The sequence below is a fragment of the Macrotis lagotis genome, chromosome 1 (assembly GCF_037893015.1).
Source record: "Macrotis lagotis isolate mMagLag1 chromosome 1, bilby.v1.9.chrom.fasta, whole genome shotgun sequence".
In the NCBI taxonomy this organism is placed as follows: Eukaryota; Metazoa; Chordata; class Mammalia; order Peramelemorphia; family Peramelidae; genus Macrotis; species Macrotis lagotis.
In genome coordinates this window covers 576559324-576572779 of record NC_133658.1, presented here as the reverse complement: position 1 = coordinate 576572779, position 13456 = coordinate 576559324, and the positions used below count along the sequence as shown (strand labels likewise).

The window sequence follows — 13456 nt, the reverse complement described above, 5'->3', positions numbered from 1 at the left end:
GGGTGAGCTGCTGATATTGTTACTGATTATAAAGTCATATAATGGAAGATGTGTGCTATTTAATTTTTCATTACATGGAGTAACAAGTTAAGCCAAAAAGTTGTAAAAACAAATAGTAGTCACCAAAAATTATCATCTTTATTGAGTACTATTTTTCTTTTTTAGGTTTTTGCAAGGCAGATGGGGTTAAGTGGCTTGCCCAAGGCCACACAGCTAGGTAATAAGTGTCTGAGGCAGGATTTGAACTCAGGTACTCCTGACTCCAGGATTGGTGCTCTATTCACTGCGCCACCTAGCCGCCCCTATGGAGTACTATTGAAGAATCTCTTCCATAAGGTCATTGGCCTTAGTCTCACATGGAGTGCCTGTTCTTTGTTATGTTGAAATGTTAATTTCTGAAGTGTTCGTTTTTGGGGATATTTCTTTTGTTTTTTGTTTTAGTACTTTTTTTTTATCAAACATATCTCTATAAGTCTATCCCTCAAATTAAAAATGGACAAGAAAAAATTAGTTGCATTTAAAGAAATTTTTATATTGTTGCGTTTTTTAAAATAAAAGAACATTAGAGGAAAAACTATAAAGAATCACCAAGGCTGTACTCATCAAATTAGCTTAAAAAGGGGGGGATGAGAAACAAAAAAAGGAATTGACCTCTTAGAGTAATTATAAGAAAATAGACAATTGATCCACTGTTGATGTAACTCTGAATTGATACAGCCATTCTGAAAAGCAGTTTGGAATTATGATCAAAATGTTAATAAATTATGTGCATTCTTTGTCCTAGACACTACTATTTATACCTCAAAGAGACTAGCTAAAGATAAAAAAGACTTGCATGTTCAAAAAGTATGGCAAAAAAAAACCCCCTCAGAACTCATTGAGTGCTCATCCATTGGGAAATTAAGGGAAAAAAATTAAAAACAAATTAAGAGAAATAGCATAATGGGATATTATTATGCTATGAGAAATAACCAAGCCAAGGTTTCAGAGAAGCCTTGAGAATACCTATATGACATGAAGTGAGCAAAACAAGGTGAGCAATTTATACAGTTAATAGTATGAAGAAAATAACTTTGCAAGACCTGAGTGGCCATATTGATGTATTGACAAACAACAATTCCAGTGAACTAATGATAAAGTGTACTAATTTGTCTCTTGGCAGAGGTAATACTCAAAATGCAGAGTGAGGCATGCATTTTTTCATCATTACCATTGTAGGTATGTGTTTTTCTTAACTACACATATTTGCCGAACTAGACAACTCAGCAAAATTAACCAATGCATTTGCATTTTTTATATTCACCATTTCTCTTAGTATAGTAATAAAATTCTTTTATATTCACATACCACAGTTGTCAAATCATTCCTTATTCACTGAGGATAAACTTTTATTTTCCAACACTTTACTATTGTAAATTATGATGCTCGTTTTATGTACCCCCACCTTCCCTTTTTGTCATTTTCCTCCTTGAGGTATATCTTTAGGAGTGGAATTCTTGGTTCAAAAGAATATTGTCATTTTTTAAACTTTTTAAAGCATGGCCTTAATATTGATTTCCAGAATGGCTAAATTAATTCAGAACTCCCCAAAAATCTATTGTGCTTCACTTTCTATATCTCTATATCTCTACTATAGATTGAATATTTCCTTCATTTGTAATCTTTATTTTTTGTGATTGACTCTATTCCTTCTTTGGCTAAGAATTCACACTACCTCATAAAATACATCTGATTTTGTTCTCTCTTAATTTTTTTTATGATATATCTGATGTTTACATAATTGTTTAGAGGATATATTGATGTATAGAGTAAGATATTGGTCTAGACCTAATTTCTGCCAAAAGTTTTTCTCAACAACACAGTGTAAAATGAAGAATTCATCAGGAATTTCATTAAAAAGGTCTGATCTTACTTTTTAATAGTTTACTTTTATAATACCTTTGTTTCTAAATATATCCTTTCCCATCCCTACCCAGACAACCATTCCTAGTAACAGAGATTAATAGTAATACTAGCCATTATAGCCAGTAGCCTCTGTGTTGAGAAGAATAAAGTAAATTTTTTCAAATATCTTCCTGAGTCTAGTTTGGTCACTATTAGTTTTCCTTTTCCTCTTAATTTCCTTCATCCTTTTTTTTTTCTTTCCTTCCTTCCCTCCTTTGCTTTTCTTCCATTCCATAATTGTCTTTCTTTAAAATCTTCAGTTTTCTTCTTTTATATTCATTAGTCATAATTTGTGTAGCATTCTCTAGGCATTGAGTGTTTACTAAAATACTTCTATGGATATTTTGGTGTATATGAGAGCTTTCTTTCTGCCTTTAATCTATATACCTAGTCTGTAATAGCTGCTTGATAAATAGATTTCATTTAAGTGCTTTGGGGCAAATATTTAACCTTGAGATGTTTGGGTTAAAGTAAATTAACATTTTAGACACTTTTCTTAGCTAATAGAATGCTATTCTTAAAAGACTTTTCTTTTTTAGTTGTTCAAGCGAAGAAATGTTGCCACAGCAGAAGAAGAAGCAGAAGAGGAAGTTATGTCAGATGGAGGCTTTCATGAGGCCCAAATCAATAACATGGAGATGGCATCAGTAAGTACAATGTGAAAGGCAAAGTCATGAGTGTTACCTATCTTTTAACTTTTAGGAAACTTATTTTATAACTTAGATTGTATTTTGTATCTAGATTATATATTAATAGCCCTTTTCCCCAATTTCCCAGTTCACCCCAAGGAAGCGTATTTGGTAGTACCAGATCTCTAGTGTTTTAGATTTGAGTTTTTGAAGACTTCCTTGGATAATTCATAGCTGTGTGATCCTGGGCATGTTACTTGATTAATCTCTCAGTTCCTCATGTCTAAACTGGAGATAAGAATAGTTCTTGAGTTTTGTGAAAATCAGATAACATGAAACATAAAATAAATTGCTTTGCTAACCTTAAAATGTTGGCATTAATATTGATTTATTGATTATGATTTATCAGAAGTAATCAACATTAAATAAAACAAATTAAACAGATGTACTTTTATAATGTAATTATTTTGGAAATTTTTAATCTCATAAGAAAACTACAAACCAAAAAAATTGACTAATTCTCTTCAAACAAATCATCAGTTCTTATTCCTTTTGTGAATAATTGAAATATATACCTATGGTTCAAAAAAAATTACTCCAAAACATACTGAAGAACTTTAAAGATAGAATAATATGTCATACAAAATTAGTAAGAATAAATAGTTCAGTAAGATTTACTGAAATTCTAAAAGTTTTTGGCAATATAAAGTTTAATGTATGTTGTAAATGTATCCATTTTGAGCTTGTTATGAGATCATAAAAAGATTTAGAACATGATTATATGATCCACATTCTTATTCAAACTTTTCTACATATGTAAATAATAAGAGATGAGGAAAGGGTGATATATTGCTTGTAAATACTGTATGATATATATATATATATATAGTCTTCTAGGTCTTTGGTATTTCTCAAGCTTTTTCTTTTTGGATTAGTAATAACCAGATACCTACAAAAATTCTTATTACTTGGACTCTTGAGACTGGAAAGGATTTGTGTGTCATCTTTTGTCATCTGAATGATGATAATAATAAAATTATCATTATTTTAGAAGGTTATAATACATTATGAAAATGTGTTGAAATGAAGAAAGGTGATATAATAATAGATAATTCTATTTATAGATAAAGGAGAGGTAGAATAGTAGGATTTGATCAAGGTAACTCTGATTGTATGTGATCATTCTGGATAACTGAACTATCCCTGCAAACTCAAGAAGAGCAATTCATTAGATTTCCTAGTTTCATAAAGTATCACATAAGGGCAGCTCACTTTGCACTAAATCTTTCTTTTCCAAGCAATCTTTAGATCTATTATTTCATGTGCTGACTGGAGTTTAATAGAAGAAAGATGGTATATTTCCAAATTGGTAGATTTTATAGCAAATTAGTAGAAAGAGTACTGGCCTGGAAGTTAGACTGCATTTTGTTCAGTGTTCAGTTGTGTAACTGTAGACAAATTGCTTTTCTGTGGGTCCTGGTTTCTTTGATGCTAAATTGAGAAGGTGAGATAAGATAATTATTGGTGTCCCCTGTGTCCTATGATCCTTATACCATTTCATATAAATTAATATTTCATATACCATTTCATATAAGCAGTGTGGCATAGTAGATAGCCTTAGTTTTTTTTTTTAGGTTTTTGCAAGGCAAATGGGGTTAAGTGGCTTGCCCAAGGCCACACGACTAGTTAATTATTAAGTGTCTGAGGCCGGATTTGAACTCAGGTACTCCTGACTCCAGGGCTGGTGCTCTATCCACTGTGCCACCTAGCCACCCCTAGTAGATAGTCTTAGAACCAGAAAAACATGGGTTCAGGTCTCACTTTTGACACATTAATGGGCGGGCAGGGTCATATATTACTCAGCCTTTCAATGCTCTAGGCATATCTCTTAAGAGAATAAATTATGAAGTATCAACTATACTGATCAAGGGTTTTTCCTCATTTGGAAATTCTCTGTACAAATTAAATCACAGATCCAAAATCTCTCTGTTTTGTGTAATTTCCTTAGGGTCAGGTTTGATAAGCCTCTGATTAATTGATAAAACTATGTTTTTGACCCTTTGAATTTGTAAATCAAAGCTTTAGCTATGATAATTGCATTACAGTAGTATATTGCCTATAGCCCAGCTGGAATTATTTAAGATATGTACAATATGTGGGTGATAGTGATAGTTGTAAAGGGTTTTAAATCAGGAAGGTTAGAACCTCAGCTTATTCTTTAAAGTCATTAATTACTTTGGCAAGGCACATGGAGTACTTCCCAGAAAACTTTGATGTAGAGGTGGAATTGTTGTGATTTTTATGAATGAATTGTTCTTTAATAGATTATTCATAGATAGTATTTTCATTGTTTCATAAGCATCCAAATTTCTCTGTTTTTAAGTCAGTGGAAAAGATCATTTTTAAGTCATGCAAATCTTAGGATGTTACTATATTTTAAAGAAATGTTCCTAAACTATTTTCTTTCCATATACAATCAGAAAAATAGTATAGATCAGAAATTTTTATCAGAGGAATTAATTGCCTATCTAAAACAGAATTAAGTGCTTGTAAGCTGAGGACTAGTTGAAGGTGACTTCAAAAACATTTTAACTCTCTCCTTAAAAAAAAAATTTCCTAGGGAATCACATGGGAAAAAAACCCCATTATTAAACATACTAGTACCTCACACTAGAAAGGAGAAAAACTAGCAAAAAACTAGTAGTACTTTTTAAAAACTTTTTTAAAACTGTAACTAAATTGATTTGATTCCTCTTATCCTAAGGAAGCTAATCTCCCTCCAAGATAACCTGAGTTCACATCCAACCTCAGACACTTAATAATTACCTAGCTGTGTGGCCTTGGACAAGCTGCTTAACCCCATTTGCCTTGCAAAAACCTTAAAAAAAGAAAAGGAAATAATAGTTGAGTGAAGAGGTCATGTGATCATCAAAATGGAGAGCTAGCCTTTTTCTCCAATCCTCGTGATCTTTCAAAATTCTTCAGAATATGAATTATGGGCTATACATAAAACCATTCCAGCTGTTTCCATGATGTAGAACATCAAGAACCCTACAAAATAAAAACTCAAATGAATAGCAAAAAAGACCATTAACCCTTCAATCCTAATATTGCTTAGTCAGTCTTCTTTTCTACCACTCACTCCTTTCTGGCACCATGCTTGCATAAGCTCAGTGTGCTTGTAACACATCTCTATACCATTACTTATATCTCCTCTTCTCCCAGACTCAGGGAAATTCAGGTTCCAAATGGCAGAAATTTACTCCTGCTGTGATAGTAGCATGGCTGTGTTCTATATTACTTTACTAAAAAAACAAGGAGGGAAAAGGAGATGGAAGATTGTATGTGCAAGCAACTGTATAGGAGGAAAAAAGCCCAGCATATTCAGCTGCTGCCAATTTTGTCAGGAAATTATTTGAGAACTGAGACCAAGGCTAGTGAACCAGTATGGGAAGAAATAGGGATTTTGACATCCAAAGTGACAGTGAAACTGCCATCAAAGAGGAGAGAGTAAGAAAGTGAGCAATGGGGGAGGGAATAAAAGAGCAGTTATCAAAGCTCTCAGGAGGATTCAAGGATCTTGATTATAGGCAGATAAATCAACAGGGAAGGTACTAATAGCAGAAGAAAATGTGAACTCTGGAACAAGTAAAAGAATTTAGCCAACTATGAATAAATATGACAATAAAAAGGGAAATGAATTAACACTTGATCAGACAGAGGAGCCCCTGTGCATTTTGAGGAGAATTATGTAGCTACCACAGAATATTAAGAATTGTGAAAGCAGAATTTATTGCCTTCACAACAGAATTGAAAAACTTGGTCCACTGTATTATCAAAATATTATCAAAGAAACATAAAGAAGGATAACTATAATTGGGAATGCAAAAATATGAAAGTGAGATAATCTGGAAGAAGGGAGGCAAAAATCTTTATTATTAAAAGAAAACTTGATTTTCATGCATGCGAAATATATTGACTTTGAAGTCAGAGTAGTACTTAAGAGACAATTTAATTTAAGTGTAGGTCTTTCAGAAGAACATAAGCCAAAAAAATTCTGAATATATTGCAAGAAATAACATAAGAAAGCTACTCAGAACTTCTGAACATGGAAAATGAGAGTGGTAATCAAAAGAATCTATAGATCACCTCTCCCCATTCACACACACACACACACACACACACACACACACACACACACACACACCCCAATCAAATCCTTAGCCTCCAAACTCCAGCACACCTAGTGCTATGTGTACAAAATTCTGAAAGTGGCCAGAATATAAAGGAAAGGGAATATGATTAACACAAGATTATTTTGGTTTCACTAGAAAATGCAGAAGGAAATGAAGTAATGTGTTTCACTGAGCAATGATGCTCAAAATGCAACCCAAGGTGACCTTACTAGTAAATCTGAGCCTGACCATGAATGAAAAAAAAAATAGACATTCTATTTGAAAGAGAATTGTAAGCATTCAAAGAAAGGAAACTAGACCTGAAAATATGCAACCTCGATGCCAGAAATACCCAAAGAGTAAACAAATATAGCAACCAAGGACAACAGCAAAAAAATAAAAATAGACCATTAAAGGTTTCTTTCTATACTTACACAAGAAGATATTTCTACACATACATAAGTAGGCAAGAATTAAAGAAAAGGTCAGATAAAAGTGAAGGGAAGCAGATCTGAAACATCATGAATTGAATCTCATAATAACCTGCCAACAAGTAAATCAGGCCCCCCCCCCCCCGTGTGTGTGTGTGTGTGTGTGTGTGTGTGTGTGTGTGTGATTTATACTGATGTGATTTAAAGGGGGAAAGAAGGAGAAAGTAGATGTGCCCAATCAAGTCAAAGCCTGAATTAATGAAAGGAAAATAACTTGTAGTCTCTCAGGAAAGAGGTGGCTTATAGGGGAATGTTTAAGAGAACAAGGGAGGGATTGAAAAAGCAAGAAACAAAGGAGGAAAATTTTTTTTAGTGGTAGAAAGGGTTCTACAGGTAAATGCTTATATGAAGGAAATATTCTATGAAAGAAAATCTGAGAATTTATAGTAGGTTTGATCTAATGAGATTTGGTGCTTAAGTATCCACCTGGAAGAATTCATTTAAGTTTTTTGGGGGGGAGGCAAGGAGGAAGATCTACAAGGTGATATTATAAACTGATAAGAAAAGAGTATCCAAAATCCTTAGCTCAAAAATGATATTCCATGAGGAACAGAATTTGTCATTTTCTTGTTTTATTCTGGTCTGTCTCTTGGTGATTCTATTTGAGATTTTCTTGGCAGAGATACTGCAGTAGTTTGCCATTTCCTTGTCCCACTCAATTTTACAGATGAGGACACTGGGGCAAACAGGGTTAAGTGACTTGCCGAGGGTCACACAGTGTCTGGGGCCAGATTTGAACTTAGAAAGAGGAGTCTTCTTGTCTCTAAGTTTGTCACTCTATCCATTGTGCCACTATCTGCCCAATACAAAGAGTAAAGGAAGACTAAATAAATCTAGAAGCAAATAAGTCTAGGAAACAAAGAATAAGTGTAAATAGACAGGGAAGACAAATAATGAAAAGAATGAAGGAAAGTTATAGAAAAGTATTCAATGAAAATTTTAAACTTAATGAACAAAAGCAGGGTGGATTGTTCTTGAATACTTAATTGATACGAAATAAAGAGAAAAAATAGCTAAGTAAAAGCAAACAAAAAAGGAAGTAAAAGGAGACTGGGATTTGGAGGGCCTCCAAGGTGAAGGAGAGAGGAGAGCCAGTGGGACAAACTTAAATTATAGATTATTGCTGTGTTTCCAGCAGAAGATGGGGTGAGGAAGGTGAGGGAGTAAGATTCCTAATTTGTTTTTTGTTTTGTTTTAGGTTTTTTGCAAGGCAAACGGGGTTAAGTGGCTTGCCCAAGGCCACACAGCTAGGTAATTATTAAGTGTCTGAGACGGGATTTGAACCCAGGTACTCCTGACTCCAAGGCTGGTGCTTTATCCACTGCGCTACCTAGCCACCCCCACTGTGTCACCTAGCCACCCAAGATTTCCTAATTTGGATGGAGGAAACAATATTAGATTATATGGTGAAAAATATAAACCCATTTTTCATGATTTTAAATGTGAATGATTAAATGGCCCAAAAGAAAGAGAGACAGATTGAATAAAAAAAAACAAAACTCCAAAAATATATTGCTTACAAGAAGTACATTTTAAAAACAAGATCAGAATAAAACTGAGGTGCTAGAAAAAAATTATTAATCAAATGAAACTAAAAACCAGAAATTTCATCAATGCTAATCTGACAAGTAACAATAAACATTCAAAGCAAAAAGGGATAAATAAGGGAACTATATTATACAGAAAGGAAATATAGACAAATCAGTATTGATATTAAATTTAAAATGTTTTTGCATCTAAATTCATAAGGGAAACATGAATTGAACTATAAGGAGATAGAGATGATTAACGCGGTAGTGGCAGGCTCCTTTCTCAGTTTGGATAAGCCTAACAGAAAGATAAATAAAAAGGGAAATTTTAGAAATGAACAAATTTCTGTAGAAACTATAATAATAAAAAAGTTCATAAAAATTAAACAGTAAAGGAAAATACAAGCTTATTAAGAAACTTGTTCAAAGATCCAGGCGAGTTAGATCACCTAGAGACCTTTCAAAGATAAAAGTGAAATATTTGCGAATGGAAAAAAAGTTACCAATTTTATAACCAATTATTTTTCTTATCATTGACATTGAAACCACTCCATCTTTCTTTTGCTATTTGAGGAATCTAAAGTAGCACCTTAGAAAGATGAGTATTTGGACCATATATACAAGGGAAAGAGACCTTTCCTTGTAAAAACTTGGAGGGATTGAGTCTTAAGAGACCTTGAAGGAGATAGTACCAGACAATTGAAATTCTCTTGAATACTATTACCAAAACAGTGCAAGCCAGAACAGCAGTAACTACTGACCCATAGTTCTGTTTCCTATCTTAACAAAATCTTTCTTAAAATAATTGGCATGTGTAGGAAGAATATTTTTTGTTTATGGTATGAAAAGGGAACAGATAGTCTTTTGTAAACTATTTTTGACAAGAGACCACATTTTTATATTTATATAATTGATTGCAAATTCTTAAGGTAAGAAACTAACTTGCCTGTATGTAAATTCTTCCTTGATTTTTCTTATTATATAAGACCATCCGGTGGGAGTCTGGGTAGGTATTTCTTGGCTTCTCTGTGCAGAACACAGCAAAATTTTTTTAGCTAGTTGGGGAAGTGGATGGAGCACCAGCCCTGAGGTCAGGAAGACCTGAGTTCAAATTAGACCTCAGATGCTTGACACTTACTAGCTGTATGACCTAAGGCAAGTCATTTAATCCTGATGGCCTCACATTTAGGGCCATCTCCCAGTCATACTGATTAATATCTGGCCACTGGATCAAGATAATTCTGGAAGAGAAAGTGAGGCTGGTGATGACATAGCACAGCCCCCCCCCCCCCCTTATATATCCAATTTATGTATTTGTCACAGCATCACTTCCCTGATGTCCTGGTCTTCTTTGAGAATGAAAGAGAAACATAAACAACAACAACCAGAGATGCTCCCCAGAGATCTAGGCAGATTTACCCTGGTCCTTTTTCTAGAGAATATCAGAAATACCCACTAATGGATAAATAGAAAGAAAATATGAATATTTTGGAACAAGGCGCCGGAATTTTAGTGATCCAAGGCCCTATTTTTAATACTGCTTATAGGATTGATACAACTAGTGAAGTACTTAAACATTTAAGAAAGCAACAAATGCAGAGTGTACCCAGATTGTCTCAAAGGAATCTGACTTGTAAGGGAAACACACTTGGGGGGCAAAAAACCCAACACTATAATTATAGCCTGAAATGGGAAGAGGGGAATTGACAGATTTTTCTCAAGTGAATCTCAAAAGCCAGGGCATGCAAAAATTTTAAGTCCTGGATGAAGAATTTCTCCCTAGGGGGTCCTTGCAAATAAGTAAATTCAGAGGACACAATTTCATCCCAGATATGACCTCATTTTTACTTACTAAACCTCTGACCTCTTTCTTCCAGAGCAATGCTAACTATATCTCCTGCTAGTTTTAGGATACCCCTAGAAGTTTCTCTGATATTTTTGATTCAAGTTCCCATTTTTGGTATATCCTCCATGTTAGCTGCTAAGCAATTAATGCTTCATTTACATTTAATCAATTAACATAAATTAGTTTTTACAAGGAGGCCTTTAATTTACAGATAGCAAGATCAAGAATATACACATTTTCACCCCTTACTATCCCCTATGTGTTCTACTTTGGTTCCTGGGCAGAGTCATTTCCAAATTAATTTCTACATAACATTTTCCCCACCAGGTTCAATTCTAAAGATGCCATAGCCTCTGGATGAGACCTGCATGTCTCATCATTATTGCATTATTCCTTGTTCTCACCATGATGAAATGATTTTCTGATAAACCCAGATTTGGACCTCTTGGTGGCTTTAACCCCTGACATTTTGAAGCTTATAAGGATCATAGGCATCTCTTAACTTCTAAGTAGAAAGTGTTAAAGAGTAAAAGGTCCTTATTCCTGGTCTGTATATTGACCTCATATAGGAAGCACTGAAAAATCTCTCCCTTCATAGCATGTTTCACCATAGTACCACTAAGGAAGGAGTCAAAAGATACTTAAAGTTCTAGATAATTTTAAGAATGCATTCAAATTATGACTATGCAACCAGTCAAAAAGGTTTTTCATCTCATAAAAGAACTAGTTACAGCATCTGTGAGTGATTTAGGACTTTCTAAGGTATTTTCACTCTGTGTCATCTTGTATTTATGGAAGTAGCTCTTCAGCCTCTACTGTGTTGGGATTAAATCATCCAAACATGTTGATGACCACTCCTTAACTTTTTGTTGTCTACTGTTTATTTTTAAAGTATTTACTGTTTTGTCCCTCTCCTCAATTACATATAAAAAGCAATTTTTAATTAAATTAATTAATTAAAAAATTTTTTCAAGATCCAGATTCTCTCCCTTCTCTCTTTCTCCTTCTCCCCTATTGCAAGTAGTTTGATAGAGGTTAAACATATAGCCTTATTAATCATCTTGTGAAAGAAAACAAAAAACCCAAGAAAAATAAAATTTTAAAGGTTAATATACATTTTTTGATATACATTTTGATATACATTTGATATACATTTTGCATTTTAAATCCTTCAAAATATCATAGATCGTTGTATGGATGACATTTGTCTACTAATACATATTGAATAGAACAAATTGCAGGTTTGAGAGCTGTCCTACAACAGGGTGTCTCTCCTGTTACGCTCTAAAAGAGGCTTCCTCAACATTGATTTCCATGGATTCTAAGTAGCCTGTTTATTTGTGTCACCATACAGAAAAGACCACCATCTAGAGGTAATTTCCTTGAACTACAGGAGATGTGTAGTACCCAAATCATGTTTGTTTTTGTTTGAACTTTATTCTCAAAGAAGACCATGATATCAGTGAAGTGATGCCATGTAAGCACCTGAATTGAATTTGAGTGAGGAGGTGCTGTGCTTAGTCTGGACCAGCCTCACTTTCTCCTCCAGAACCATCTGGGTCCAGTGGCCAGATATGAATTAGGACTACTGGAAATGGCCCTGGATGTGAGGCAATCAGGATTAAGTTATTTACCCAATGAGTATCACAACTAATGTATCAAATGAGTATCAAAGTGTCTGAAGCTGGATTCAAACTCCTGTCCTCCTGACTCCAAGGCTCTTGATGGGCTTTTAATTGTACATAGTCAGTCACTTTATATGTCAGATCATTTGGAAGTTCTGAATACTGAAACCTTCACAACTATCTTTAATAATATGTTTTGCAAAGACTATCCATGTCAACCTGATAAATACTCAAATTAAACTTTTGACACAGGTCATCAAGGGACCATTCATCTAGCAAGCAGTTGTCAAGCATATTCTACATTCATGGTATTGAGTTTAGTGCTAGTGGATATAAACATGAGTAGGATATGTACTCCTTGATTTCAAGGAGCTGACACTCTAATTGGGGAGATATGAACCAAATATTTGTTACAATCTGCTAAGTAGGTTATGGTGTGAGTAGAGATGGGTCTGGGGCATATCTTTTTTCTTTCTTTTGGTTTTCAATGTCTAGAGTTTAGCAATAGTATTCTTGATATGTCATTTCCCAATTTTATCTTTTCATTATGGTTCCTGGAGCTTCTAAATGAAAGGATAAGGATAGGGGTAAGACCTTGATTTCATTCATAAAGAAAACTCTTGAGTAAGGAAATTCAATAGAAATCAACTTCTCCATAATTTATAGTATTTTAGAGATACCTAGAACATTGAAAGATTAAGTGATTTGTCCAGATAACCAATTCATTGCAAGACTTGTGGTTTGGATCTTTTTTAAATATATATTTTAATTTAAAATACCTTAAATTAAACTTAGCTTCATGTATTTGCTCAATGCTCATTTTTGTTGGGGCATCTAGGTGGTGCAGTGGATAGAGCACCGACCCTGAAGTTGGAAGGACCTGAGTTCAAATGTGGACTCAGACATTTAATGCTTACTTAGCTCTGTGACCTTGGGGAAGTCATTATCCCATTGCCTTGCAAAAAACAAAATTATTTTTGTAAACCTATACTAATATTTATTTTTAGTTTTCCTCTGAAAACTTATTTGATTATATTTGGATTTTGTTTTTTCCAGGGTGGTGTCATAACCTCTGATATGATTGAAATGATATTCTCCAATAGCCCAGAGCAGCAACTTTCAGCAACTCAGAAGTTTAGAAAGCTGCTTTCAAAAGGTAAGTTTTGAATCTACAAGTATGTATTTTATGGATATATTTCCATTGTATGGCTTCCACA

The 13456-nt window shown here is 33.9% G+C and overlaps 1 protein-coding gene across 5 annotated transcripts in view; it reads left to right on the top strand.

Moving 5' to 3' along the window:
- Positions 1-13456, top strand: part of KPNA1 (karyopherin subunit alpha 1) — a 97326-nt gene that overhangs the window by 51883 nt on the left and 31987 nt on the right. For all 5 annotated transcript variants that reach the window (XM_074214653.1, XM_074214655.1, XM_074214652.1 and 2 more), the window contains exons 3-4: positions 2484-2591; positions 13296-13395. In XM_074214653.1, coding sequence (XP_074070754.1) covers positions 2484-2591; positions 13296-13395 — 208 coding nt within the window. The remainder of the gene's footprint in view (positions 1-2483; positions 2592-13295; positions 13396-13456) is intronic.